Source organism: Barbatula barbatula (genome assembly GCF_947034865.1).
Source record: "Barbatula barbatula genome assembly, chromosome: 17".
NCBI classification, from domain to species: Eukaryota; Metazoa; Chordata; class Actinopteri; order Cypriniformes; family Nemacheilidae; genus Barbatula; species Barbatula barbatula.
This window is the reverse complement of record NC_136780.1, coordinates 5,812,783-5,839,935: the sequence shown is the minus strand read 5'-3', so window position 1 is coordinate 5,839,935 and position 27,153 is coordinate 5,812,783. Positions and strand designations below refer to the sequence as shown.

Here is a 27,153-nt window from a genome sequence, read left to right as displayed (position 1 = left end):
TAAATAAGTCTCCCGTGTGCAGTAAACTATAATCCATCCTCCCCTATATTTACTTAATAGTAAATGTCGATTTCATATCGAGTACTTTAGACATTTTGGTGTTGACGTATGTGAAAGGACTAAATGAACCGGTATGATGGATTTAAAGTAGGGGTGTCACTTTAACCATCAAATGTGCAATAACAACCCTCTTTCATAAACAACAAACTAAAATCAAAACGCGAGGTTTAACACAAAAAGCAAAGAAAGAAAGAAAGATTGATCTCAAAGCATAATTTCACTTATTTTCGGACTGCCGCTAGATGGCAGCATAACTCTACGGTAAACCCCGTAAGGGAGAAATATGCTGAACTCCAACTCATAGGGATGTGAACCGTCCCTTCCTGTTTCACAGCCGATCAGACAGAAACATTGACGCCACGATATAGACGCACCAGCCTCGATTATGTCTGGATCCAGTCACTCCGTCCGAGACCACGCTTTTTGTTTTCCTCCTTGAATCCGGCTACCAGCAATGTCGCCATATAGGGCGTTTATGACACTTGACGAGTTATAGCCTACAAATATATTTTTGTATCGCGCTGCTGCTGCAACCCTTGCTCCTTCTGTCAATGATTGTCCTACCCATATAAGCCTACTCATGGCGGAGACCAAAATCATATACCATATCGACGAAGAAGAAACCCCTTATTTAGTCAAACTGACGGTTTCTCCGGAAAAAGTGACGTTGGCGGATTTTAAAAATGTCCTCAACAATCGCCCGGTCAATAGTTATAAATTCTTTTTCAAATCTATGGATCAGGATTTCGGGTGAGTACGGAGAATTGTCATTTTGCTCGTGTCGTAGTCTAGAATGATCGATTGAGCGTTATCGCGGTCTTGCCAGCGCTGTCAAACCGCTGCGAACGTGAACGCGCTCCGATCGTTTGTTCATTATGACGTCGCTGCCATCTACATCGCGGCGGGCACCTGCTTTGAACTCGTGTTCTAATGCGCGCGTGTGCTTGATCAGAAACCACCACCATCGCAAGTTCGCAACAGACCTCGATTTGTCAACTCCAGTCACACACCTAAAGTTGCCCGCACGGTGCACATGTATATCGTGCTTGTGTTTCCTAATGCAGTTCCGCGTGTTGTAGTTGCATGTGATATTTCTCCGGTTCCTCTGAGAGACCGGCGTTGGCCCGTTGCTGTCCTCGTGACTGAGAATATAAAAGTCAACGTGATCTTTCGAGCACCTTTATTAAGTATAAAACACTTTGTTTAAAACAGCTTGTTTTACTTTATTAGACGCTGGCATATTAAATACTGAGACGTTGAGTTCATTCGCACGTAACCTTTAAATCCGGTAGACAACCAGATTCTCAGCAGTTCAATATAAACCTCAGCAGACGTGTGAGTGTTTCGAGTCTTGTGTTTCAGTCAATTTCTATCGCTTTAAAACGATCTGTAGTATTTGGTGAAGTGGAGCTGCGAGAGACAGCAGCTGTTATACTGAACTGTCATGTTCTAATTGTGACGTCACCAAATGTGAATGGACAAACAGACTGTCAAATAATACAAAATGAGCAGTTCTGATTTCAGTTCTCTGTTATGCCACATCTGAGATGCATGCTTATTCTGCCTTCACCTGCTCTTACATTATTTCGGGCATCATGAAGAAGTTGGGCAAGATGTTAACTTTAGTCTTTAAAATCCAGTCTTCCCATGTCATTTCATAGCGATGTTGTAGGTTATAGTGTCTTTCAATCACTTATTTAGGTTCACCGGTCAAATTCTCCTTTTATCTGAAGAGACAGGCCAACACGGATGTGACATGGATGAAGGCGTTTCAATGCAATTTTAAGGAATGTGAATATTTGTCGCAATTACATTTGAAGGCCTCTTCAAGTCCACTTAACATAGTTGGAACCATGTTTAAACATCAGAGGCAAAACTCACACGGGTTGGTGTTCCAGTACGGCCTTCCAATCCAAACTTGCTCTTCCTGTTAACATAGGATAGTTTACTAACAGTGTTGCTTTCCTGTCACACCTAGCACTGTGTGTTCAGTTAGCCACGGTGATCGTGAAGCAGATTGCTTGAACGAACACAATGTTTGACCTTAAAAGTCAAACTCCATTTGAAGCACTTTTATTGTGTGAAGTCATGAAAGCAAGATTTCAACAGTACATGACTACAAAACTGTGCTCACATGAGTCAGAACCAGGGCTGGACATATTTTAGAACATATGTTTTTGACCATTAGGAGAACAGGAAAAATCCAAGCAGCTTTATTCTTATGACACTAAATGTCCAAAACCATTGGATTTTGGGTGTACTGTCCCTTTAAGACATAATCCGGTATAGATTTACAATGATATGAAATACGAATAGTTTGTCCATAAGTTTATAACTGATGTCTTGAGAAACATATCACCAGAGACTGTTAAATGGTTCATAGGCTTCTGCCATGTGGGATAGAGGAACACCACTATTATTAACAAATCAGCGGTGAGATGAACTTGTGAACTCTGACAGACCCCCCTCACCATAGCACAACTAGCGTTACTCCATCCAAAATAAACATCACCAATCCTTCTGTTACAGCCATAGTCTTTCATACTAATAAACAATACTGTACTGCTCCTGATAGTATCTTCTGTTATTGTTCTGTCTATTATTAATAACATTCTTTTAAGACACCCAAACACGTCTCGCAAAGGCCCCTATCTGTTTCTATAAACCTCAGTTGCACCACGGTTGCTGTGAGTGAGTGTGTTTGCTGGCTTAACTTAATCTGAAATATCAGTTACAACCTCAGCAGGTGTATCAGAATAATGGTTTACATGGATTTGATTTGTGGTATCATGTTTAGTGTGTATTATATTCACAACACTTGTTTTAACTAACGCTTACTCAAAGTGAAAAATGGATTCTACAGTTATATTGTGCTTTTTTTTATCAGGCCCTGTAGACTTTACAGATTTCAGATGTGTTTAATTTTTAAAGTGCTGCTGGGACGTGTAACAGAGAGCGATGTGGCCATGTTGGATTTGAAGGGATGTGGCATCTGGCTCCTAACTGCTTGTAGGTGGATAATCTTCAGATATTAGAGTTTTAGTGAGGGTTCACGTCGCTTGTGCTCATTGCGATCACTGGCTGATTATCCGTCATTATTCAGGCCTGGTTTGTCCTGACTTGGATGATTAGTTATATGGTTCAAGGTGAGCTGAGCTGTATATAATCTGGAAAAAGCTAGCAGCTGGAATGGTATAGCATCGTAGAAGATCTCCAAAGTAGATTATAGATCATACTGTTATTGTCAGTCAGAAAAGCCTCAGAGATTTGAATGAAGGGTGATGTTTACATAATGTAATTGACTTACACTTGCAAGATGTCACTGATATAATGACGTCCTCATCTGTGCATGTTTACATCACATTTACAGATGAGCATTTGGCAGGTGCGTCATCCAAAGTGGCTTATGGTGCATGCAGGCTTTTTGATCTCTCTGGGAAGTTTATTCATGACTGTGGTGTTGCAAGCACCATGCTCTGACAGTTAGGCTACATCTCTTTTGCGTTAGAACATTACTCTTGACTATAGAGCTTGTTAATCCACATCAGAGCGCGTTGAATGTTGGGCCATCTTCGGAGGATCACTGCTATTGCGTTCAATGCAGTTGTTCTTGTTTGATTAGGAAATATAACTGTAATATAACTATGGTAGGTCGGTCTTGCTGTGTTAAAAACTGCAATATCATTACTCCCAGTCATTCAGGAAAAGCCTCTGGTTCTTTCACTTTCGATTTCTCCATATATCAAACAAAACGAGTAAAGGTACATATCCGAGTATTATCCTCCCAAGATGGCGGCGCCACTGGAACATGCAACATAGAGCTTGACGTCAGCTTCACATTCTCTTGCTGCAACCGTAGATGATGTAGTCACATTATAGTTTAAATATTTGTATGATTCTTTTACATTAGTTATCAGATGATTTTATTTGCAGTGCTATTTGCTGGAATAATTGCTGACTGCATTTCTGAAAAAGCTGATTAATCGATTAAATTATAATGATCGATTATCGATCATTGATACCTCATATAGAACGTCTTGTTAAGCGGGGTGCTTTACTTTTCGAAGGAACTGGATTTGTTATTTTTACTAATAAACAAAAAAATCTGCTAGGAAAACTGTGTATTTGTCCAATGAGTAACCCAGATTACATTTAGGGAGTGTATTGTAGTATTACAAAGATTTTATATTTAACTTTAATCCAGAAAATCTAGTTTTAAAACAAAGTTAAACTCTAGTTCTAGTTTCACTTTGACATTAATGCTCACAGTTGTCTGGTATTTTTCATTGAGCTATGTTGTTGGCTGTTTTCAGTCAATATTACCCCCCAGAAAGCATATTACGCTTTGCTTTGCTTTAACTTGAACAATTGGACAAACCATACTTCCTTATGGTCACCCTCACGGTTATAACTGCATGTTGCTTTACATCGAGGGGCCCCTTGAGAGGACACCAACAATTCCTAACCATGACTAGAGTTACACCCCAGTTTCCTGTTCTGGGCTCAGGCTTCTGGAGCCTGAAACTCTCCTTGTTTTGTTTCTCTTTACACGAGAACCCTTTATCATCATCTTCAGTCTCACTCAACCCAATTTCACAGTCTCACATCCGTGGGTGACATGACCTGGAAGTTCTGGAGGAGTCGGGAGGAAAATGTTGTAGTTTCAGCTGGTTTATGGAATTTTTCGAGACACGACGATCTGTCAACACTTAATAAGCCTTGTTGTAGTTTATCATGCTGGTAAAACATCCAATTCTTAGGGATTTGACATCTTGAGTAAGGCTTATTAATCAAGTATATGTAGCCTTTGTTTGTTTAGCATATGTTTCATCTAGGAAGCTACTCCTACAAGAGGGCTAGAAAAGTACCAGATGACGAAGCAGAGAGGAAGACGCTGTATAGAACTGTTTAGTCATTTTGTATGCCAGAAGGCTAATTCACCACAGGCTCCCTCAGGAATCTCAATTTATGAGTAAAATAGCATCTGTGGTAAACATTACTTTAAAGAGCACGTTACCTGGATTTCCTAAAATTGACTGACTTTCATTGTGTAACATCTGCATTACCCCCGCCTGCCTGCGAAACACTCTGACCTGCCCACAAACACCTCTGATAGTTTGTGTGTTTACATAATGTAGCGGAAGCGCTGTGTTGTGTGCTGCAAAATCAAGCATGTAGTTGTTTGTACTTCCAAATCCAAAGGATGTCATAGACCAGTTACATTAGCATTGCGGCTAGTAGATTAACGTGGCTTCACTGTTCTGTGTGCTGTGGGTCCTTTCGCTTACATAAGTGTCATTATCTTCATAACACAAATCGATGCCATTTTTGTAACTTTAGTATCTCTGTGTACTAATAATGTAAGCAGCAGCAGCAGTAGTCTATTTTTCCGAAATACGCATGTGGTGTGAAACTGGCGTAACTCATAAGCAGTGCCTATATCAAATTTGCATATCACGATAACTGCTAATTATTACTGTAACGGATTGTGTCACATGTAACATTTACATTAATATGTAATAATGGCAGTTTAATATTCAAGCTGTTTTTCACAAAATGGAAGAAAACACACTTTTTAAATGATTAAAAACGGTGTTGTCAAAGTTAACAAACACTTTTTAACAAGGTTTCAGAAAGACAGCGTTCTACTTACTACTGTGTAAACTACTGTTTTAACAGAAATGTAAACAGTTATGGGAGTTATGCTAATATGTAATCTACAAGTATTCACAGCTTTTGTTGAATTGTTCATAGTTAAAAAAACACAAGTCTAAATGTTTAAGTTCTACTATTTATTTTTGGTCGAAGACCTCGATATGTTGGAAAATCTGAGCACATGCGTGTCTTCTGAAGAATGCTCCCTTTTCTAAGGAGGCATATACGAGGAGACTTTTAAAAACTCTCCAAATGTACATTTAAATAAATCACATTTCTGTGAGAAAAATATAAACTTTTAAAGAGATCTATTTTTTTTCTGTAGTAAAAAATGGAGAACTGTTGCGACACTGATATTATCTGCTTGTGATATCAGCCTAACCAAACTCACATGGTTGCCAATAGTCATTCTGTTTTCTCAGTTTACATTTGAAGCCATTAATAATATTATCGGGTGGTTTGTTTGTTTATGTGTAAATTAGCTGGACCTGTGCTCTTTGACATGAGAGCAGCAGGTGTGTGACCGCTGAACCATGCCTCACGGGTTAAAGGGTGACTGCGTGGTATTTCTGTAGGGAATTTACAGCCTGGGATGGACACTCTGCCAACTTACTCTATTAATAACCTCCTGTGCCCCTGACACCCTAGCTGTACCTTTCACACACAAATGTGCCCTTGCTCCAATCTCCAATATATACCTACAGCTCCTTAACACCCACAAACACACAGACAGTTAGTAAATGATTGGATAGACATTAATCTTGTTTATAGTAAGCCTTCTAGTCTGGAAAGTGCATAAAGTACTAATGAGGCTGGGTTGTAAAACAGAGTTGTTTTCAATGCGGGTCGGTCAACAGGGGCATTGAGCATTCTCATCAGCCAGGAATTGAGAACCTTGTGGAAAATTCCAGCGTTATAGCGTGACATGATTTCAATATGCCTTCGCAAATGAATAAGAACATTGGTGTTCAGTTTTGGGTGCTGTCTCATTGGATCCCTAATGGTTTGATTTTCTCTCGTAGGGTCGTAAAGGAAGAAATCTCTGATGATAACGCTAAGCTGCCCTGCTTTAATGGCCGAGTGGTCTCCTGGGTAAGTTAAATGGAGGCTGCTCTCTTTCGTGATGTTGCAAACATCAGTATTTTATGGTGCAAACACCAATGCTGGTGAAGACTAAATGGCTTTAACAGCACAGTTTTATTTCCTGCTGCTGTGTTTCCTGCTTAAACAGGAAGTTGAGGAAGAACGTATGGAAGGGCTTTGCCATGATTTGATTCTTATTTTTAAACTCCTCCCCAACCACCTGTCACCGGACTTCACAGTCCAAACTATTTTAAATAAGGGCTGTCATACGATTAATTGCAATTAATCGCATCGAGAATAAAAGTTTGCATTTTGCATTTACAAACATATGCAGTACACATACATGTATACATATTTAGGAAATACATGTACATGTATTTATTTATATTTACCAATAATTTTATTATATATAAATGTTTATTAATTTGTATATGTGTATAAAATTATATTATTAAATCTATGCATTTATGAATATGTTTTATGCATACAAAAATTACATGCACAGTCCACACATATCATGTGAACACAAATGATTATTCTGGATGTGATCGTGATTAATCGATTGACAGTCCTATTTTAAATGAATAAATATCCTGTTTCACTATGAAAGAAAATGTGCACAGCTACAGATATGTTCACGTACACCTCAGCATTTAGACCAAATATAAAGGCGCCTTTGCACACTCCTCTGTTTTTCACACTCCTGCGTACTCAAACAAATACACTCTTCTCTTGCTTCAGCTGGTCTTCTTATTTATGCGTGGCCAGCAGTTAGTCTGGACAGTTTCTTCCTGAAGCCTTTGTGAGTAATTCTATGTGTGTCTGTGTTTGGCTGTAGTTGGTGTTGGCTGAAGGCTCACACTCGGATGGGGGATCTCAGTGCACAGAGAGCCACAAAGAACTGCCGCCACCCTTAGAGCGGACGGGAGGGATCGGAGATTCCAGGCCGCCCTCCTTCCAGTAAGTGTGTAAGCCGTTCAAATCGTTTGACAGACCCTCATTTATTACACGCTTCTTGACTCCAGTGCACCAGTAAGGTCAGATGAGGACACGCATACCGGAATAAGTGATAAATAAAGATTCATCTGTGATGAAATATTTAAAAATATAGATGCAAGTGCCAAGCAGTGGCGGCACCAGGGGGGGTCTTGGGGGGTCTCAAGACCCTTCCAAAAAATGCATTGACCCCCATTAGACCCCCCACCCCTTCCTGATTTAAAAAATATTTGATATATATTAAAATATATATATCCGGGATAAAGATTTAAAAATGGTTCTCTTCAAGCTATGCAGAACAATAATAATTAATAATTTAATCGACATATAAAAAATATATAAACATAAGAATCAATGCGACGCCCCATGAACGTTGCTGCCGCTGCGCCTTGCGTCATTGCATTCAAGGCGCTGTCGCGAGCCCGCAAGAGCTGCTACGCACTTTATATCTTGAAGCTAAAAATGGATCGGTTTGTCATACCTAAAAAAGGGCGGAAGAGACAGGTGAGCAGATGGAAAGAAATGGCGCCTCATCGAGCGCTACAGCGGGCACGGATGGTGGGAATCCTGACGGCGGAGAGGATTTAACTGGGGATTTAATCCATGGCCCAGCCGAGAAACCAAGACAGCCTCAACTAAAATCATACCCGCGTCATTCTTTTGGATTGCAAATATGTTTTCTGTCATGGGTGTGGCCGGCACCAAAAATAGCGTAATGAATTTTTTTTTTAAATCTAATATTATTTCATTAAGCTATAGAAAAACTATTAGGCAGGCACATTTCAGCCATGTATATGTAAAAAAAACGGCCGAACAATCCCATATCACCACCCTCCCATGTACGGTCCGCGCGGGCAGCGCCGTTTGATCGCGCGTGCGCCTGACGCAGTTTGACAAACGGTAGTCTAGGCAACTTATTTGGAAATGGCCCCGAAAAGACATTAGGAGTCAGGATCAGAGAAAAGAAAGAAGAAGAAACTGCGAGATGATGCCCGTGCATCACATGCAGGTATGTCCATGTTTAATTAACTTAAATTCGGGAAATGTGGATGTGCTGCTACTAATTCTGTTTACTGAAGAAAAGTTTGCACTTTCAAATGTGTAGTGTGTGTTGGCTATTCTACATATGTTTACAAAGTCAGCAAAGCTGTGAAGATTTTACTTTCTCTATTTTGTGTTCCTAGGTTTTATACTGCGATGCTGCTGTTGTGTTATTGATATTGAGTTATTGATATTGAGTTATATGTTTGGTAATAAAAAGGTAAACTGGCAAATTTCAGGGTGGGGGGGGTCATCATAATGGAATTATGCTTAGGGCTCCAATATGGCTAGCAGCGGCACTGGGTGTGGATATGGCAATTAAAGTTCGAGCATATTGTTTGCAAACTACAATTGATTAATTAATTAAAAACAAAGTAGTTGATATGCTGTGTTGTTTTATTTGTTTAGTAGCATTAAAATGCAGTTATTACCCGTGTCCACTGTATTTTCTGTTGGTTTTCATGAGACCCCCCTTTAAATGACCAGGACTCCCCATTGACCCCCCAATCAAAATTGTCTGCAGCCGCCAATGGTGCCAAGTTCCCAGAAATCTCAATTTCATTTTAAATGACAAATTTCCATTCTAAATTCCACTATGATGTCACTTTACATGCATTGCATTACATTCTGCTTTATATCACGATTGTGATATAAGTCCCAATCATAAGAGTTCCACGTCTGTATTAATGTCTTCTCTTGTTCTGATAAGCACAGTTAAAGATATTTAGAAGAATGCTTTTAACCAAACAGTTTGGCCACAATTGACTTTAGTAGGAAAAATGACAATGGTAGTCAAAAGGCTCCAGGACAGTTTGCTATCCTATGTTCTTCCAAATATCTTCTTTTGTGTTCAACAGAACAAATAAATGTATAAAGCATTTTTTTCTACTATGGTAGTCAGTTATGGACAAGAACTATTTGGTTAAAAGCATTCTTTCAAAATCTGTCCATCAAAACAAAAATGAATACAGATTTGGAACAATTTGAGGCTGAGTCAACAAAGACAGGATTTAAAATTTTGGTTGAACTGTTCCTTTAACTCACCTAATGGGACATTGCTTAGACCTTACTGCTATGCCACGATGACAAGCACTATAGTAAAATGTATTTGGAAACCTCCCAAGGTGAAACATGCAATGTATATTATCTGTATGTGTTCCTGAGAATCGAACCCATTACTTTAGTGTTGCCAGTGCCATGCAGCCAAGCTTCAGAAATATTGCAGGAACATTACCGTTAATATAATTTGATTTGTTTCGAGTTCCTGACCGCAGTCCCTACAGTAGCAGATGTTCAGCATCCATCTGGAGAGTCAAATCTCATCTGCTTCTTGTCTTTCCGGGAGCCACGTGTGAATCACAATCCAAACTACGCCTTTGTCTCTTGGGCTGCATTTGAATGGGAAACTTGTTCCCCCACAAACCCCAGTGTGTGTTTGCAAATATTCACGTTGTCGGAGCTTTTCCACAGCTATATAAACTATTGTGCATATTACACACACATTGTGATTGATACATTGGTTAGACTAAAATGCTTTTAATTTCTTTAAATATAACTTTGATGGATTTTAACCATATATAAAGTTGGGTTGTGAAGATTTAATGTAATTGTTTTTTATGTCAGTAAGTTATGTCCAAAACTGGAATTTTACAGCCTGTCTGAACAAATACAAGTTGCACTACATGAGCTTTGATAAAGTCTTCTAGCATTGGAGATCACACAGCTGGTTTTGCCATGAGGTTGTTTTGCCTTATGATACTGAGAAAAGCAAACGCCATTGAATATTCTCTTTGTTCGTATTGAAGGCTAAAATTGAAGCAGTTTGCTTCAGGGTGTTTTCAGTAAAGCTTCACAGCTTCTGTGCACCTGTTTAGTCTGTGAAGTCCTTCTACTTCTTTATCTAATGTTTGACTTTCTGGCTGTTTATCTCTGTTCTTTTTGTTAAAGCCTTCTCAGCCCAGCTGTAAATGCCCGCTGTTTGTTTATTGTATATCTTACGCCATCTAGTGTTAGAATATCTAAAAGCACAAGTACAGATCCATCTCTATACTTCTCTCCCATCATCCCCTTTACTATTTCATGTGGACAAAACCTCTCATTTCCATTATAAAAGCTTCACTGTAACAAATAACCAAATGTTATCCACTGCCCGATCCCTTTGTGTGGTGCATTATCCGTGGGTCTTGGTGAATACATTCAATAGAGTGAGGAGTGCCGGTTCGACCGGAGTTTGAGCAGTTAATCCGGATTAGCGGACATTAAAAGGACCCCGTCTCTGTTGCCCCACGGGCTCTGCGGGGCGTCACAGCTGCGTTTATCTCTCCTGGGATCAAACCGACTGTCTGCCTGCTATACATAAAACCTTCATTAAACTCAAAAGCTTTAGATATAACATAAATGGCATAATAGAGAACACAAAATTAATTGTGTTGAATTTTTTATTATATTTGTTGGCACTGTAAATCGGTTTGTATCAAAAGGAAAATGACACAATAAATCATGTGTATGTTTGTTTATTATAATGAAATGGTATTTAATATTTCATTGTGCTCTCATGTATAGCTCAGCTGATAGAGCATGGTGGTTGCAATCTCTGCTGAAAAAAATATATAAAACATTACACAAACTTTAATGGATTTAATGGTTATAATGGGAGTTGTACTGGTTTTAATGGAAACCACAGTTGTCTCTGTAGGTCTTAACTGATAATGGTGTTGAGATCTGGTGGGATGTTGGTGAATGGGAGCCAATATATTCCTGCTGGTAACCATTAAATTCAACTGGAATAAGTCTAAAAATACTATATACAGAAATGTTATGGTTTTATTGATAAACGGACGATTCTTCATAATGGTATTCGTAATGAAAACTATTTGAATGTCTATAGATTTTTCAGCAGGGATGCTTTGGTCAAGGGTTTAACACATACTGATAAAATGCATAGTTTAAATGCGCTGTGGGTTCTGTAAGCATCTGCCAAATGGATAAATGTGAATGATTGATGGACATTGGCAGGCGAAAAGTACAGTTTATAGTCACACTGTAGCATGCTGGTGAAATTACAGGTTCCATCCAGCAGAGAGAGACATTAGCACACTGTTCTATGTTTGAGCTAATGGGACCACACTGTTCGACTTCTAATACGGTAGATAAAACCTAGCCATCTGTTGAAACAGAAATGAGACATTACACAAGCCTTCGATAAATAAATTATATTTGAAAATCTGAAGAAAGGCAAGACTATGGCTGTGGCGTAACATAAATAATTGTCTGTGCATTTTTAAAGGGATGGTTCACCACAATTTATAAAAATGAAGTCATCATTCTCATTTTTATTCTATGTATGACTGTTTTTTTCTGTGGAACACTAAAGAAGAATATTTCTATTTTGAGAAATATCTCAGTGGTTTGTGTCTAGACAGTGGAAGTCAAAATTGTTGGCCAATGCTCTTGAGAAGAAAGTCATACGGTTTGTGAATGATGAATTATTTTTTGGGTGAACTGTCCCTTTAAATTAAACATTTACGCAAACATTTATTCTCTTGTCTTTTTGAACCTGGATGACTTTCTTTATAAAAATTTTTTTTGAAATAAAAACTTTGTAACAACCCCGGCACCAAAACCAATGAAAGTCAATGGGTGCCGGTTAACAACATTTTTCTAAATATCTTCGAAAGTCATTGTTAGTCTTCTTTTTACAGAAAGTTGTGTCTGTGAATTCTTCTGTGGTAAAGTCACTATAACGCACAGTGCTTTCTCACTTTCTGAATCTGACAGTTGGGTGCCTGGTTTCTCAGAAGAACCCTGACTAGAATTTTCCTCTCCTACTATCGTGTGTGTGAACGTCTTTGCTTGTAACATCAGTGTTCTCACCAGCCTCAGGTTTCCTTTCTGCCCAGAGCAAAACCATTCTAGAATAACCAGCCTTCTGACATGTCCACAGACACATATTTCTTCTCAAACATCACATCGGTCCCATTCCCCCTCACCGGCCCAAGAACTCCAAACCGCAGCTCTGAAAGTCTCAGGCCCTAGTTTGCTCTAAATGCTCTGTACTAAGGACCTTTTTAAGCTTCATATAACTACTGGCAGTTGTTGCAAATGCGTGGCCGTAAATCATACACCCCAACACAATGAAACATCTTTTGGCGATGTAATTGAATGTTGGGAATCATGCTTTCAGACTTTTCCTCAGAAAATGTTTCATATTTGTGTGACCAAGTTTATTGTGACTCTGCATAATAGAGATGGTTTCAAGTCCATATAATTACTCTCTGTGTATTTTTGTCATAGCGCCAACGCCGTGAGCAGCAGGGATGGATTGGACACGGAAACAGGGACGGAGTCTCTTCAGAGCCAGCGGAGAGAGAGAGAGAGAGAGCGAGCTCGGAGGAGAGCTCATGAGCGTGAGTGACTTAGCAAAACAGACTCACTTTCACACTATACATATCACATATCATGTGCCAGGGCCATAGAATCAGGAAATATATGATACTAACAGACAGGTAATGCTTCATGGGGGTTTTCCACAGGTAAGTGAAATATTCCATCCACAAGCAGAAATATAGTTTGCTTTCTGGACAGTCTTCAGGTCAAACAAGTAACTTTCCAGAGGTGACCTGGATAGATATTTTTCTGGATTGCTTCCTCTCCTTCGATAAAATGGGCTGTTATCAAAGGGATAAACAGGACATTTTTCTCAAGTATGGTTCAGTCAAAAGTCTATCATATATCATCCTTTATTCCTATGGCTATTTCTTTTAACGCCTTTAGATTTCTTCTTTGAAATACTAAAGTAGACAAATTCATCTGAATTGAGATAAATGCTGTTTAATGCACATCACTTAAACTCAAGTCCTTACAGTGTGTTAAGGGACATCGATTTCCTAAAAATGTTGTCTCGTCTGACCCTGCTGATTCTCTGGTTGTTGGCCGGAAGCTTACTTGTTTTTTTTCGCAAGTGCACATGCTGAGTCGAGTTCTGGGTAAAGAGACCTGGAAACATGAAGACTTCCTTTGAGTAGAAAAATATTTTGTCATCCGCAAAGAATGTTCTCAGATGTTCTTTTGCCCGTAATGATTTGATAATAAGAATTGAGGGTGATTGAGAAAGTCCCATGTACTTCTTGAACGTCCGATTCATTAAGTGTTATGGAACTTGTTTATGTTCCGAGCAAGCTTCCTTCTCCCAACTGTGTGATGTTCGGAATGTTTGGAATGTTTTGAAGAAGCCTCTGTTATCATGGTTTATTTAATGAGATCATTTCCTGGTTCTTCTCTCTGTTTCTCCTGCTGCCTGCGCTCAGCAGTGCCACATGCGTTCATTACTTCAGCCTCATTAGCAGTGACACTGTCAGACACCAGAGACAGACGGAGGTGTGTGTGTTTCATTGATGAAAATGGACTAAAATAATCATTTCTAACCGTGTGTTGGAGAAACTTCAATGTTTTATTACAAGCTGTGGACATGCAGAGATGTCCAGAACGCCCCAGCAGTTCATCTGTTATTTTTTCCCAGTGCTGACCTCTGCTGGGTATGTTTACATGAATAACATGTGTGGCCGTACAGGTGTGTCCCCCAGAGGCAGAAACAGTTGGAGAGGAGATCTCTTTTCAAACCTCAGGCATTTATCTAGCTAGCTGAACTAGCTGAACCACCAATATTCAGTTTCCATTGTCAGAATAAGCAGACGAACCATTTTGGTGTGTGGAAGATGCTTGTTGTTTGTTTCGGTGTGCTTAACAACCTTCCTAAATATATCATTCTGTGTTGTTCTGCTCTCTTTTATACAACCATCTGTGTGTTAAATGGACTGTCGTCTATTCAATCAGTGCTCACCGGTTTACATCTGAGTAGAGCAGACTACATCTCTGCTCAGGGCCAATTTGTTCTCTTGCACACATGTGGGTCTGTTCTGGTGGAAACCGATGCGCGTGTGAGGGTTTGATGGACAGCTGAGCACGGGAACTAGGATAAAAGAGTGTAACGTTTCATTGAGGGCTTGAAATGCTGCGAGCTAATGAGAGGTGCAGCACTGTGTTGCATGCACTGCAGGAGTGCAGGTAAGGAAAATGCATCGCTGTTCGTTTTGTTAGGGGAAATTATGTGGCAATATTTCACAAACTTTTGTGGTTTAACGTCATTTGCATGCTTTATGGAAACTACACATAATGCGTTGAAAATACGTCGTTGTGTTGTAAAAACGTTGTTAAAATGTTGTGAAGCGCTATATTGTATCTTGCTATAAGTGAAAATGTGCAGATGTTATGAAAATGAAATGAGTCACTGGCAAATTATAAAAATGTTTTGCAGTGCTTTACGTCAAATGTTTTTTAATGCCTTTGAAAGGCTTTTATTTTGTAGGGGTAAATGTTTCAAAAGGTTTTACCAAAGTTTACAATAATATCATGAACAGTGGTATTATTTCACCCAAAGTTTTAACGCTACAATTAAAAATTTAATTTTGGTTATCATTTACTCACCCTCATGTAATTTCATAACTGTATAAATAATTTTGTTCTGATGAACACCGAAAAAGATATTTGGAAGAATGTTAGCAATTTTCAATTCTTTTACATCATTGACTGCCATATGGTAGTCAAAGGTGCCCCAGAACTGTTTGTGTTCCCAAATTCTTCAAAATATCTCACTCTGTATGCAATATTTTTTTCCTACAATGGTAGTGGATAATTTCACAGAACTGAAAATTGCTAACATTCTTACAAATATCTTTCTTTGTGTTTAACAGAACAAAGACGTTTATATAGGTTTGAAACAACCTGAGGGTGAGTAAACAATGACAGAATTTGTATTTTTGGGTGAACTATCCCTTTAAGACTAAACATACACTAAACAATAGATTGTTTTACAAAGATAAAAGTTAGTCTAGACTGGTGTATGACATGCCTGTTATGATTGTAGCATGAATCATATCGATCACTTACAAAACATTAATATTGCACTTCACAGGTATAAGATCATCCACTGAGGCCACATGTGGAATTTTGCAGAACTTTCCTTTCATGCGCTGAAACAAACTACCTCATAATTGTAGACATCTGTGTCCGGAGAGATTGCATCTACCTTTCCACTGTTGATTTCTAGCACATAGAAAAGTCTGAATCGGCTCGGAGAGGATTTATTTTAACAAGAAAATACAAAACTTGTGACACGTATTGTTAAGGTAAAACAGTAGTGTGGTCAACCCACACAAGACAGAGGGAGGAAATAGATTGATCTGTATCAGTGTCGCATGAATGGTAAAGTGTGAGTGGTTAAAATGGTGATTGCGTGAAACACAATGGTCCAGAATGAGCACTCCTGCAGTATTGGAATGTTTTGGCCGTTCTCGGCGGTCGAACTGTCTCCAAAGACCATTTCAGCGCGTCCAGTGTCACCCAGAGAATCAACTTCATCCCCGTCTCTGTACGTAAGCCACGACGATAACAGACGTGATGGATATCTTGTTGCAAATATCGTGATTGAAGAGTCATTAAAACACATTTTCCTTCCGGAAAAGTTTTTCGAAAGGAATCCTACTGACATATTAGATTGTCGATCAATTAAGATCTTTAAATTTGCTGAAAATTAGTTTGAATCATTTATTATTGTGGCAGATGAAAGCATTGAAGAGATATACAGACCACAGTATTTTCTTTAAAAAAATGTTGCAGATCCATTTTTCGTGATATTTATATAACAAACTTACAATGACATCAAACAACCACTATATATTATGAATTGCTTCTTTTTAAAAGATAATTGTAAACTACTGTTCGATAAAATTAGCAATTTCCAGAATTTATGTGCTCACGTAACTTCTGGTTCTGATGTGTTGCCATGAAGATGCTCTTCTTTGCTTTTTAACAATGTCTTCATTGTTTCCTCTTAGTTCCCCGGGTGAACGGTCAGTCGAAGTCAGAACGTTCTAATCGTGACCAAGCTCCTGTCTATGACAGTGCTTCAGTGATGAGTAGTGAGCTAGAATCCAGCTCCTTTATCGACAGTGAAGAGGATGAAAACGCAAGCAGGTCAGACATTTCCCAACATTTCGTTTTCCATCATGTCTGGGGAAAGCCACAAGAACAATTTCTTTCTAATCCTTTGCATCTCTCTTTATTAGTCTAGCGTGAGAAGCTTTTTGCTTAATGAATCTACAGATTGATCTCTGTCCCTGTGTCACAGATTAAGCAGTTCTTCAGAGCGGAGCTCTTCCTCGCATCTCATGCGCAGACACAAACGTCGAAGACGTAGGCAGAAAGTGACAAAAATGGACAGGGTGAGAATACCCACGTCCACGATCTCAGTGATTAAGAGAAAGTACACACGGGTATTTTTAACATAAGAGTGTCTGTTCTTGAATGATCTGAGATCCTCTCAGCTAATTTTTGTATGTTCTCTTCACAGTCCTCATCCTTCAGTAGTATAACGGACTCCACTATGAGCCTCAACATTATCACTGTCACACTCAACATGGGTAAGAACTATTCACAGTTTATCACTCAATCATTGTTCATTCGCTCAATCATTTATCAATCATTCATTTGTTTACTCACTGATTTGTTTTTTTCCTCTTTTAATTTACTTTTTGAAATTGTTTCTTGCTGTAACTTTTATTTACTCACTCATTTGTTCAATAGCTTTCTCACTTATTTGTCCGTTCACTCAATATCTACATATTTATTCATTAGTTACTTTCATAATCTTTTACTCAATATTAATTCATTTGTGAACTCACTGGATCACTCACTCACTCATTCACTCGATCACTCACTCGATTATTCATTCAATCGATCACTCACTCGAACACTCGATCACTCATTTACTTGATCACTTGATCACTCACTGGATAACTCGATCTCTCACTTGATCACCGACTCGATCACTCATTTAATCGATCACTCACTCACTCGATCACTTATTCAATCGAACACTCACTCACTCGATCACTCATTTACTCGTTCACTAACTTACTTGATCACTTACTCGATCACTCACTCACTCGATCACTTACTCGATCAGTCATTCAATCGATCACTTAATCGATCACTCACTCACTCGATCACTTATTCAATCGATCACTCACTCACTCGATCACTCATTTACTCATTTACTCGTTCACTCACTCACTCACTCGTTCACTAACTTACTTGATCACTTACTCAATCACTCACTCGATCACTCACTCACTCGATCACTTACTCGATCAGTCATTCAATCGATCACTCATTTACTCTATAACTCATTTACTCGATGACTAATTTACTCGATCACTCATTTACTCGATCACTCGAACACTTAATAACTCGATCCCTCACTCACTCGATCACTCACTAACTCGATCATTCGATCACTCATTTACTCATTCACTCGATCGTTCTATCACTCAATCACTCATTCACTCGATCACTCATTCACGCGATCACTCACTTGATCACTCACTCGATCCCTCACTCAATCACGATTCAAGTCCCTGTTCACTAAAGAATTTGTTTTATGCACCATTCTGTATACATATCAGTTGTTGTAGGAAATATAAAAAATATTGATGGCTGTATAAGCAATTTAAGAAAATTTTTATTAAATTACAAGGCAAGGCAGGCAAGGCAAGGCAAGTTTATTTGTATAGCACATTTCATACACAATGGCAATTCAAAGTGCTTTACATAGAAGAAATTAAAAATATCCATTTGATAAAACAGTTAAGAAATAAGAAAAATAAAAGTAACCAGTTAAGAATAAAAAAATAGGCCAATTACACAATCAAAACATACTATAGATAGAAAAAATATGCCAAATTAAAAAATAGGCCAAATTACACAATCAAAACATACTATAGATTCAACTATAGATTAAACCTGTCCTTAAGAAACCAGTGAGTGATATCATGAGAAACTATTGGCCTATTTCAAACTTAATAATCCTAGCTAAAGTCCTGGAGCATGTGATAGTTAGCACAACTGTAAAGTCATCTCTCTCAAAACAAATTGTTAGAACCATTCCAATCTGGTTTCAGATCTGGACATAGCACAGAGACTGCCCTACCAGTCTTCTTGCGCTTGCTGACTCTGGGGCTTGTGGGATTTTAGTTTTGTTAGACTTAAGTGCTGTATTTCATACCATCTCTCACACTATTGTGCTGGATAGACTACATAATTGGACTGGGCTCTCTGGCACATGTCATAAGTGGTCTCAGTCATATCTTTTAGAACGAATTCAATATATCTTTTCCTCTCCACGAAGTTGAATGCACTTAAAAATGGCGCAGAGGAGAAGTACTAAGGGAAGATTGTGAGGGCCTGTCTTAAAGTGACGTGGAACGCACCCAATCACTCCCTCACTGGACTCTCAATCACTTGTCCTTCTCTCTCTCTCACTTCTCTATCTGACCACACCACCTGTTTAATAATCTCGTCTTTCTGTTATTCAAGGTCTGGTGTGCGTAGTGTTTTCTAAATGATCTTAGATAAACAGTCATCATTGTAAACACACTTATCTCTCTTCACCACAGAGAAGTACAACTTCCTGGGTATCAGCATAGTGGGTCAAAGTAACGACAGAGGAGATGGAGGCATCTATATCGGCTCCATCATGAAAGGTGGAGCAGTGGCGGCCGACGGCAGGATCGAGCCTGGAGACATGCTTTTACAGGTGAATGATGAGCATTGTCAAACCGAAATCCATGCAGACTTTCCAATAACTGTTTAAATGTTAAAGTGGTCAATGATGTATTCAAGCGATGAGGTAGAGAGGTAGTGTTATATTGTGATTAAAGAAGCAAAGTCTCTGATATTGTTGATTTATAATGAAGTTTATTATTAAATAAACACCCAATAAAACTAAATTTACAGAACTGAAACAAACTTGTGCACTGGATGACATCAGTGCATTGTTATGGTTTATCAGCTGACTATCTAGGCTGTTCACTGCTTTTCCTTCCTGCTAAAGGACATCTCGTCTCATATCTGGTGGAGCTGTTGTGTCCAGTGGACAGACGGGGGCTTTCATGCATGACACTTTTGTTTACAATCATTAACATTCACTATCAGAGGGGTTTTCACAGCATTACTATCTCAGTAACCTAAGGTTAATGACTCTGTGTTGTTAGAATTTTGACTGTGATGACTGGTAAGTCATGTGAAGAACATCATTGCAAAACCACCATCTTAAAAACAAATAAAAAACAAATTAAATTAAGCCCGTAGTAGAAATCGAGGTTCTTAGATTTGGATGATTTCAAAACAAACCCTTTAAAATAATAGTTTAAAATAAATCTTTTTTCCTTAAGCTTGTAATATTAAAGAAACAATACAGGGTTTTTAATTGACAAAAATGCAATATAATATACAAAACGACTTATTCAGAGGTGTATAAAGACCTTACGTAATGAATCGTTATGTTTGTAATACCTTAGTATAAGCTATTCATATCTACATACAGAGAGGGCCTACATACATTAAATTCTCAGCTGTACTGTGGTGGGCACCATCGTGTTTGGACAGAGATATTTGTTGCAAATCTATAGTACAACGCTGTAAATCAAAACCTGCGCCTTTGAATGTTAATGAAATGTAATCCATGCAATAAATGAAGATCTGATGAAAGTTTGTTTTGCTCAGGTGAATGACGTGAACTTTGAGAACATGAGTAATGATGATGCTGTCAGGATTCTGCGGGAGATCGTCTCTAAACCCGGGTGAGATTTTGGAGGCTCCTTATTGGTAGCCCAGTTAATATCTCAACAGTGGCACTTTATGTTTGCTTTGTCCTCCACAGGCCAATAAGTCTAACAGTGGCTAAATGTTGGGACCCCTCCCCTAGAAGCTACTTTACCATTCCCAGAGGTACTAAATACCATTTACCATTCCCAGATAGCAGCTAAATTATCAACTTTTGTGTTTTTAAAATATAGCCTACTTGTTAACCCTTGAGACCGCTTGCTAACTATATTTAGTACTTTAAATTTATATTTACTGTACTAGTCGGACTCTGTAGTTTATTTCTGAACTGTCTGTGCTCTCAGCTGAGCCGGTGAGACCCATTGACCCTGCTGCTTGGATCACACACACTACAGCACTTACCGGGCCTTACCCTCATTACGGTAAATCGAATTCACATTCATGGAACTTTCTTTATTGTTTTTGTTTAAGGACACAGATTTAACACTGGCACTGAGTTGTATAATATACAAAATAAACTAATGTCATTGAAGTTAAAGTTTACTCAAAAATCCAAAATGGAAGTCAATGGCAGCCAGTGTTGTTTGGTTACCAAAATTCTTCAAAATATCTTCTTTTGTGTTCTGCAGAAGAAATGAAGTCATACAGGTTTTAAAAATGACATGAGGATAAGTAAGTTTTGGTTAACTGTCCCTTTAAGGTGGACATTAAAATGAAAATTAACTGCATAGGCCCAACTCTATGCAAAGTGAAATAAAATCTGACATTTTTATACATGCATTAGCAACAGCGTATGTTAAGTAAATGTCTATGTCATGGTGTGTAAAGATTTTTGTGGCCCAATTCGTTGGTTGCAACTCACTTGAGAACAGCTTGTGATGTGCAGTGAAAAGATATCCTGTTTTCAAGCCTCATTCATTCTTATTTCTTGCTCATTTCGCAGATTTTGATGACCTCCCCCTCTCTGTGTCAAAGACGGACATGGCAACAATAGTAAAGGTCATGCAGTTACCGGACTCGGGCATAGAGATCAGAGACCGAATGTGGCTGAAAATCACCATCGCCAATGCAGTCATCGGTTAGTGTTGCCGGGTCGAGGGGTTTGACGGTAGTTGATCTGCTGATATACTTCATGTTCATTGCACAGGAAGGTGGTGTATTGCACAAGCATACATCTGTGGTTTATGAATTTAGTTTTAACAAGGTTAATATTGCATAACGTTGCATAGAGTGAAATATTATATTGCATTTATGTCAATAGATCCAATTAAAAACCCTGTATTGTTTCTTTAATATTACAGGCTTAAGGATTTTATTTTTATTTTAAACTATTATTTTAAAGGGATTGTTTTGAAATCATCCAAATCTAAGAACCTCGATTTCTACTACGGGCTTAATTAAATTTATTTTTTATTTGTTTTTAAGATGGTGGTTTTGCAATGATGTTCTTCACATGACTTACCAGTCATCACAGTCAAAATTCTAACAACACAGAGTCATAGTGTTGCCGGGTCGAGGGGTTTGACGGTAGTTGATCTGCTGATATACTTCATGTTCATTGCACAGGAAGGTGGTGTATTGCACAAGCATACATCTGTGGTTTATGAATTTAGTTTTAACAAGGTTAATATTGCATAACGGTTGCAAGCACTCTATATTGTACCTAAAAAGACCCATCTGCCTTTTTGCTTTTATAAAAAATAATACCAACGTTTGGGAGATGAAAATCCTGTGATTTACCCTTATGTAGGAACACAAAACAAGATCTTTTTTTAAATGTCTCATGGTGGTGTTGTGTCATACAATGGAAGTCAGTGGGGGGCAAATGTTGTTTGGTTAGCAGCGTTCCTCAAAATACCTTCTTTTGTGTTCTGCAGAAGAAGGAAAGTCTTACAGGTTTCAAAGATCATGAGAGGGAGTGTATATCATCCAAAACTGGAACGGTTTTATTAATAATACATTTAACTTTTTGTGCAACCTCTGTGTTCCAGGTGCGGATGTTGTCGACTGGTTGTTCTCTCGGGTGGAGGGTTTTAAGGACCGACGCGACGCCAGAAAATATGCAAGCAGTTTGTTGAAACACGGCTACCTGAGACACACCGTCAACAAAATCACCTTCTCTGAGCAGTGCTATTACACCTTTGGAGATTTGTGCCAAAGTACAGTAAACACACGCACATGTTGCTTAATGTCTGGTCAGTGCTTTACCTGTACGTCACAAAAATGTTTCGTTCATTTCTTGGGGAAGTTCTTAACAAATATTTAGTATAAATGTGATTAATATATCAGTATATTGGGTAATTTTTTTTTTATCACCGTACACCCTAAATTAGTGCTTCAGCCTTTATGTTCATACAAGACAGTCAAAATTCTTCTTTTTTTTTTAAAGCTATGGCTTCTCTGAACCTGAATGATGGATCCAGTGGCGGTGGCTCTGACCAGGATGGCCTGGCCCCTCTTCCTCCACCGGGCACCAACCCCTGGCCCCTCGGTGGCCAGCCCTACCCTTACCCAGGGTACCCCACCCCCCCACCTGGGTTTCCACCTGGATACACAGACCCCTGTCACAGCTTCCACGGTGGCAGTGCAGGCAGCCAGCAAAGTGAAGGTGGGCTGTTTGTGTGTGCGTTAAAGAGAGAAGCATTATTTGTGCAATGATACACAGAAGGGAAAGCCCCCTTTTCCTGTCGCATCATGCGATGTTTTACTTTTGCTTTCCTTTTAGTATTTTCTTGTGATTTCAGCTTGAAATGTTGAGTAAAAAATACCTTTCCTTTTATGCTAATAATTGGTCAAAAGGTATTTTTGGAATTTATTACAGTAAAAAGAAAACTATTTGTGGGATTATAGTAATTTGGCATGTAGGATGACTTGGTACAGTACTACTCAAGAGTACTATGCAGATGTTTGGGTTTTGTAAAGTTCCCCCATTCAGAATGACATGTCAAATATACTTTTTGAGCATGTACTGTATTTTCAGGTGGTTTAAATTTACCGGCAACAATGTTTTACCTACTAATGTAAAAATGAAATATGAAATCCACCAAAGGAAGTTTCTTTTTATGCTGCTATTTATAAAACAATTGTTTTGGATTAAAAATTACAGTTTGTATAATTTATTTTAAGGATTAAAAGTAATAAAGAAATGATGATTAAAAAATCTATTTAGTTTTTGTAGGTTGGAATTATAAATAAACCTTGTCATTTTTTTGTAGGAAGAAAAGCTTTCCTAAATTCTTAAGGAAACGATCATATTTTTCTTTAAAAGATCTGTGATGTAAATGATTTATTTTGTTATATTACATGTACAGTGCATCACCTTTGTTGCTGTATTCTGTTGGACATTCAATATTTGTGGTATGGCATGACTTCTGAAGCTTTTGTCATTTTTGTTGTTTCTTTTTACATTTTCGGGAATGAATTCTTTGCATTTATCAGCATGGTAGAATGTGAGAATGTATATCCGTATTTATCCAAAGGAACAATGACCTTTTAACACCAGTCAGGCATACTCCGGTTTCTCCCCTGCTGGAAGCATTATATTTGAATGCTGTTGTGGATGATAGGAACCGGGACTTTTCCAAAAATCCTGCTGGGAATGGGTGGTAGGGTCTTCTTGGGTGACATATCGTAATGATGCTATTCCCTTCTGTTATGTTTTTGCTGGACATCCGTAGACTGACGGAATAGTTCCTCCTACGACGGGAATGCGGTAAGAATCTCATTAAATTGCCGTCCCACTCCACCTTATGTCCTTCTCATCCTGTTATTTAAATGATTGGTTGTCATGGCACAGGACTCATTGGGATGGCCATTGTGAGACCGCAGCTGTGATGCTTGTTTTCTGTGTGTGGTTATGTGTGCTGTACTTTACCCCTACTTCTGTGTATACAGTATGATGTGCATGTGTCAGACAGATGAGAATGGATCAGATTTAGACGGATTCTCATCCTTTCAGAATGTAATGCAGTTTCATTATTTCAGGTTATGAATCAGCTGGGAAAACTGAATCATTTTTCTATATACACCTTTGAATTTTATTACTTTATAGTATCGCTGTCAACAGAATGATCATGCTTTTTTGGGATCATTTGTGAATATGGACATAACAAATGACTTGTAAATACAAATTATTCTAAACCCCTTATTTCTCTTCTCTCCTCCATTAGGCAGCAGAAGTAGTGGCTCCAACCCCAGCGCTGGGAAAGAACAAAGGCCCTCCTCTCGAGAGAAGGACCATAAAGCGTCATGCTGTAGGGGCAGCGAATCAGAACTAGGCACATGGGTTGGAAGATGGGGAGAAAGGGCACAGAGTCAGCTGAGTCATCAAAGCCACAGCCGCTCAGCTGTCAGTCAAGGTCACTCTACCCACAGCTATGCCCACCCGGGGTTCGGCCATGGCCAGTGTCACACCATCTCACAGCATAGCCATACCTCCTTTTCATATAGCCACACCCCCTTTGTTCAACCCAATCATCGGTCCTATGCCCACAGTGACCGAAGTCATGCCTCTTCCTACGGGCCACCTGGTTTACCTCCACCATACTGCATTGCTCACCTCTCCCCCAAAGCGGGGGCAAGCAACAGCCCCCCTGGCGCTCCACCCGTTCGGGAGTTAGGAAACGTACCGCCAGAACTCACAGCTAGCCGGCAGTCTTTTCAACACGCCATGGGGAATCCTTGTGAATTTTTTGTTGATATCATGTGACAGGAGAGTGCCTTCAACGTATTTTAAGCACAAGGCCTGCTTCTTGATTTTTTGCTACTGACGTTACCTGCACTGAGAATTTTTAGTTTATAGTTCATTTAACGTGTAAAGAGCAGCCAGAAATAAAAATGATGTTATTAACTCGTCATCATGGCTGTAATAAGCATAATGTCGCTGTCCATCCAAAACCTCGGATGTCCAAATTCACTGTTTTTCAGGAAATTTTAAAATCACTAGTTGACAAGCACTTTTTAATACTTTTCATTGGTTAGATATTTGCTAAACCTTGAGACAAACATAAAGGATGACCAGTTATGATGATTCGTGGCAGAAAATCGAAATCACGAAATATACAAATACGAGGTTTCAGAAGGACAGCAGCGATATGACTTTCTTACATTGAACACAATTGTGACCCTGCCTGTTAAAATGCAGCTAAAGTATTTTTTTTTTGTGATTTAGTGTTTTCTACGTAAAGTCATCCTACATGATATAAAGACCATTCTGTGAAACTACAACCATGTAAAAAAGCCATGTCAAAAATGAAACGAATTACTAAAATAAAACTCATCCCATAGTTAGGTTGCGACTTTAGACAGGGTCCCAATTGTATACGACGGCCACACTACATAATGAAAGTGAAATGAGAAATTGCATGATAACAGTTTGTAACAACATGACGTGAGTAACCAAGGCCAGAATGTTCCTGTTTGGGTGAACTGTCCTTTAATGTCCATCCAATGTTTATTAGATCGGTAAAGACACTAAAAAAGCACAACGAGTTCATTTGAACTGTGACACACAAACCACAACACTACAGCAGCACAAAAAAAGCAAAAGCGACTTTACAGAAAAACACCTTTTAACTGCTTTTACATTGTACCAGGCTGTCTGTCTTAAACCCTGCTGCTCAGTGTTTTGCACAAAACACAATCCAACCACATGCATTACTCTCTAAACAGAGACGGTTTTAAATGTTAATGTATCCATAAAAGGTTTCCATTCGACTTTCTATGTAGTATTCAAAGACAAAAGTTGTCCAATGATTGACAATCAGACTTTATAGTCACATCTAACAACTTTACACATTGCTGAATGTATTGTTTACCATTAGGTTACAATTCACACCCGCCAAACCCCTGCAGTATCTCGGTAGCATGTGAGCTATCGTTGAAGTTGTATTTCCACCCAATGCTTGGGCAGATGTTAGAATAATGATTGTTAAATGTTGCAAAAAATTCACCTGGAACTCTTAACATACAGAGTACATTTTAAATACTCTTCTTTAATGTGTGGAAGAATGGGTATGAGGTTGTTATGGTTAAAGTGTTGTCCAAGAAACTGTCATTGTTGGTTGTCTTGTACAGTCACTAAGCTGTTTGCCTGAACCGAACAGCAATGAACACTTGGTTCGGTGAATTCAAGCACTTTTGCAACGTTACTGTTCAGCCCTTAAGACAAAAGAGGATTGAAAGCAGTTTGCTTTGTTTCTTCACAAAGAGGAATAATAATTTGTGTATATATATATATATATATATATATAAACCTGAGTAAATAAAATTTATGTATTAAGAAGTGACCAGATATTGTCTTTTTTTGTCATTGACACGAACAATGGTGGTAAAATGAAGATGAATTAGTAGAACTTCTGTCAAGTCGGTCATACTTGTAGCGTTAGAGGTGTAGTAAATACTTACGTAAGCCATAATATCATGACTATGATGTTTTGTCTACGTTATTTGTGTTTAATGTCATGTATTTACAAGCTTTCCGCTGTAACATTAAGTCTTAGTGGCGTGTGACATCAATATGTTCAAACAACATTGGGTTTCCTTTACAAACATTTCCAAGTCATAGAACAAAACAGCAGGATACATTAAGATTCTAGAGCAGACTCTACTCTGGAAGCAATTTAGTCAGTGGTTTCTTCA

The 27,153-nt window shown here is 38.6% G+C and overlaps 1 protein-coding gene across 1 annotated transcript; it reads left to right on the top strand.

Moving 5' to 3' along the window:
- Positions 1-375: 375 nt before the first annotated feature.
- Positions 376-26,718, top strand: dvl1a (dishevelled segment polarity protein 1a). Its single transcript, XM_079478149.1, has 15 exons — positions 376-810; positions 6,738-6,807; positions 7,637-7,758; positions 13,129-13,241; positions 16,728-16,866; positions 17,021-17,114; positions 17,243-17,312; positions 19,347-19,486; positions 20,455-20,531; positions 20,612-20,679; positions 20,859-20,936; positions 21,458-21,592; positions 22,506-22,673; positions 22,904-23,122; positions 24,684-26,718. The coding sequence occupies exons 1-15, from the start codon at positions 641-643 to the stop codon at positions 25,220-25,222; spliced, it is 2,202 nt and encodes a 733-aa protein (XP_079334275.1). The 5' UTR covers positions 376-640; the 3' UTR covers positions 25,223-26,718.
- Positions 26,719-27,153: the final 435 nt, after the last annotated feature.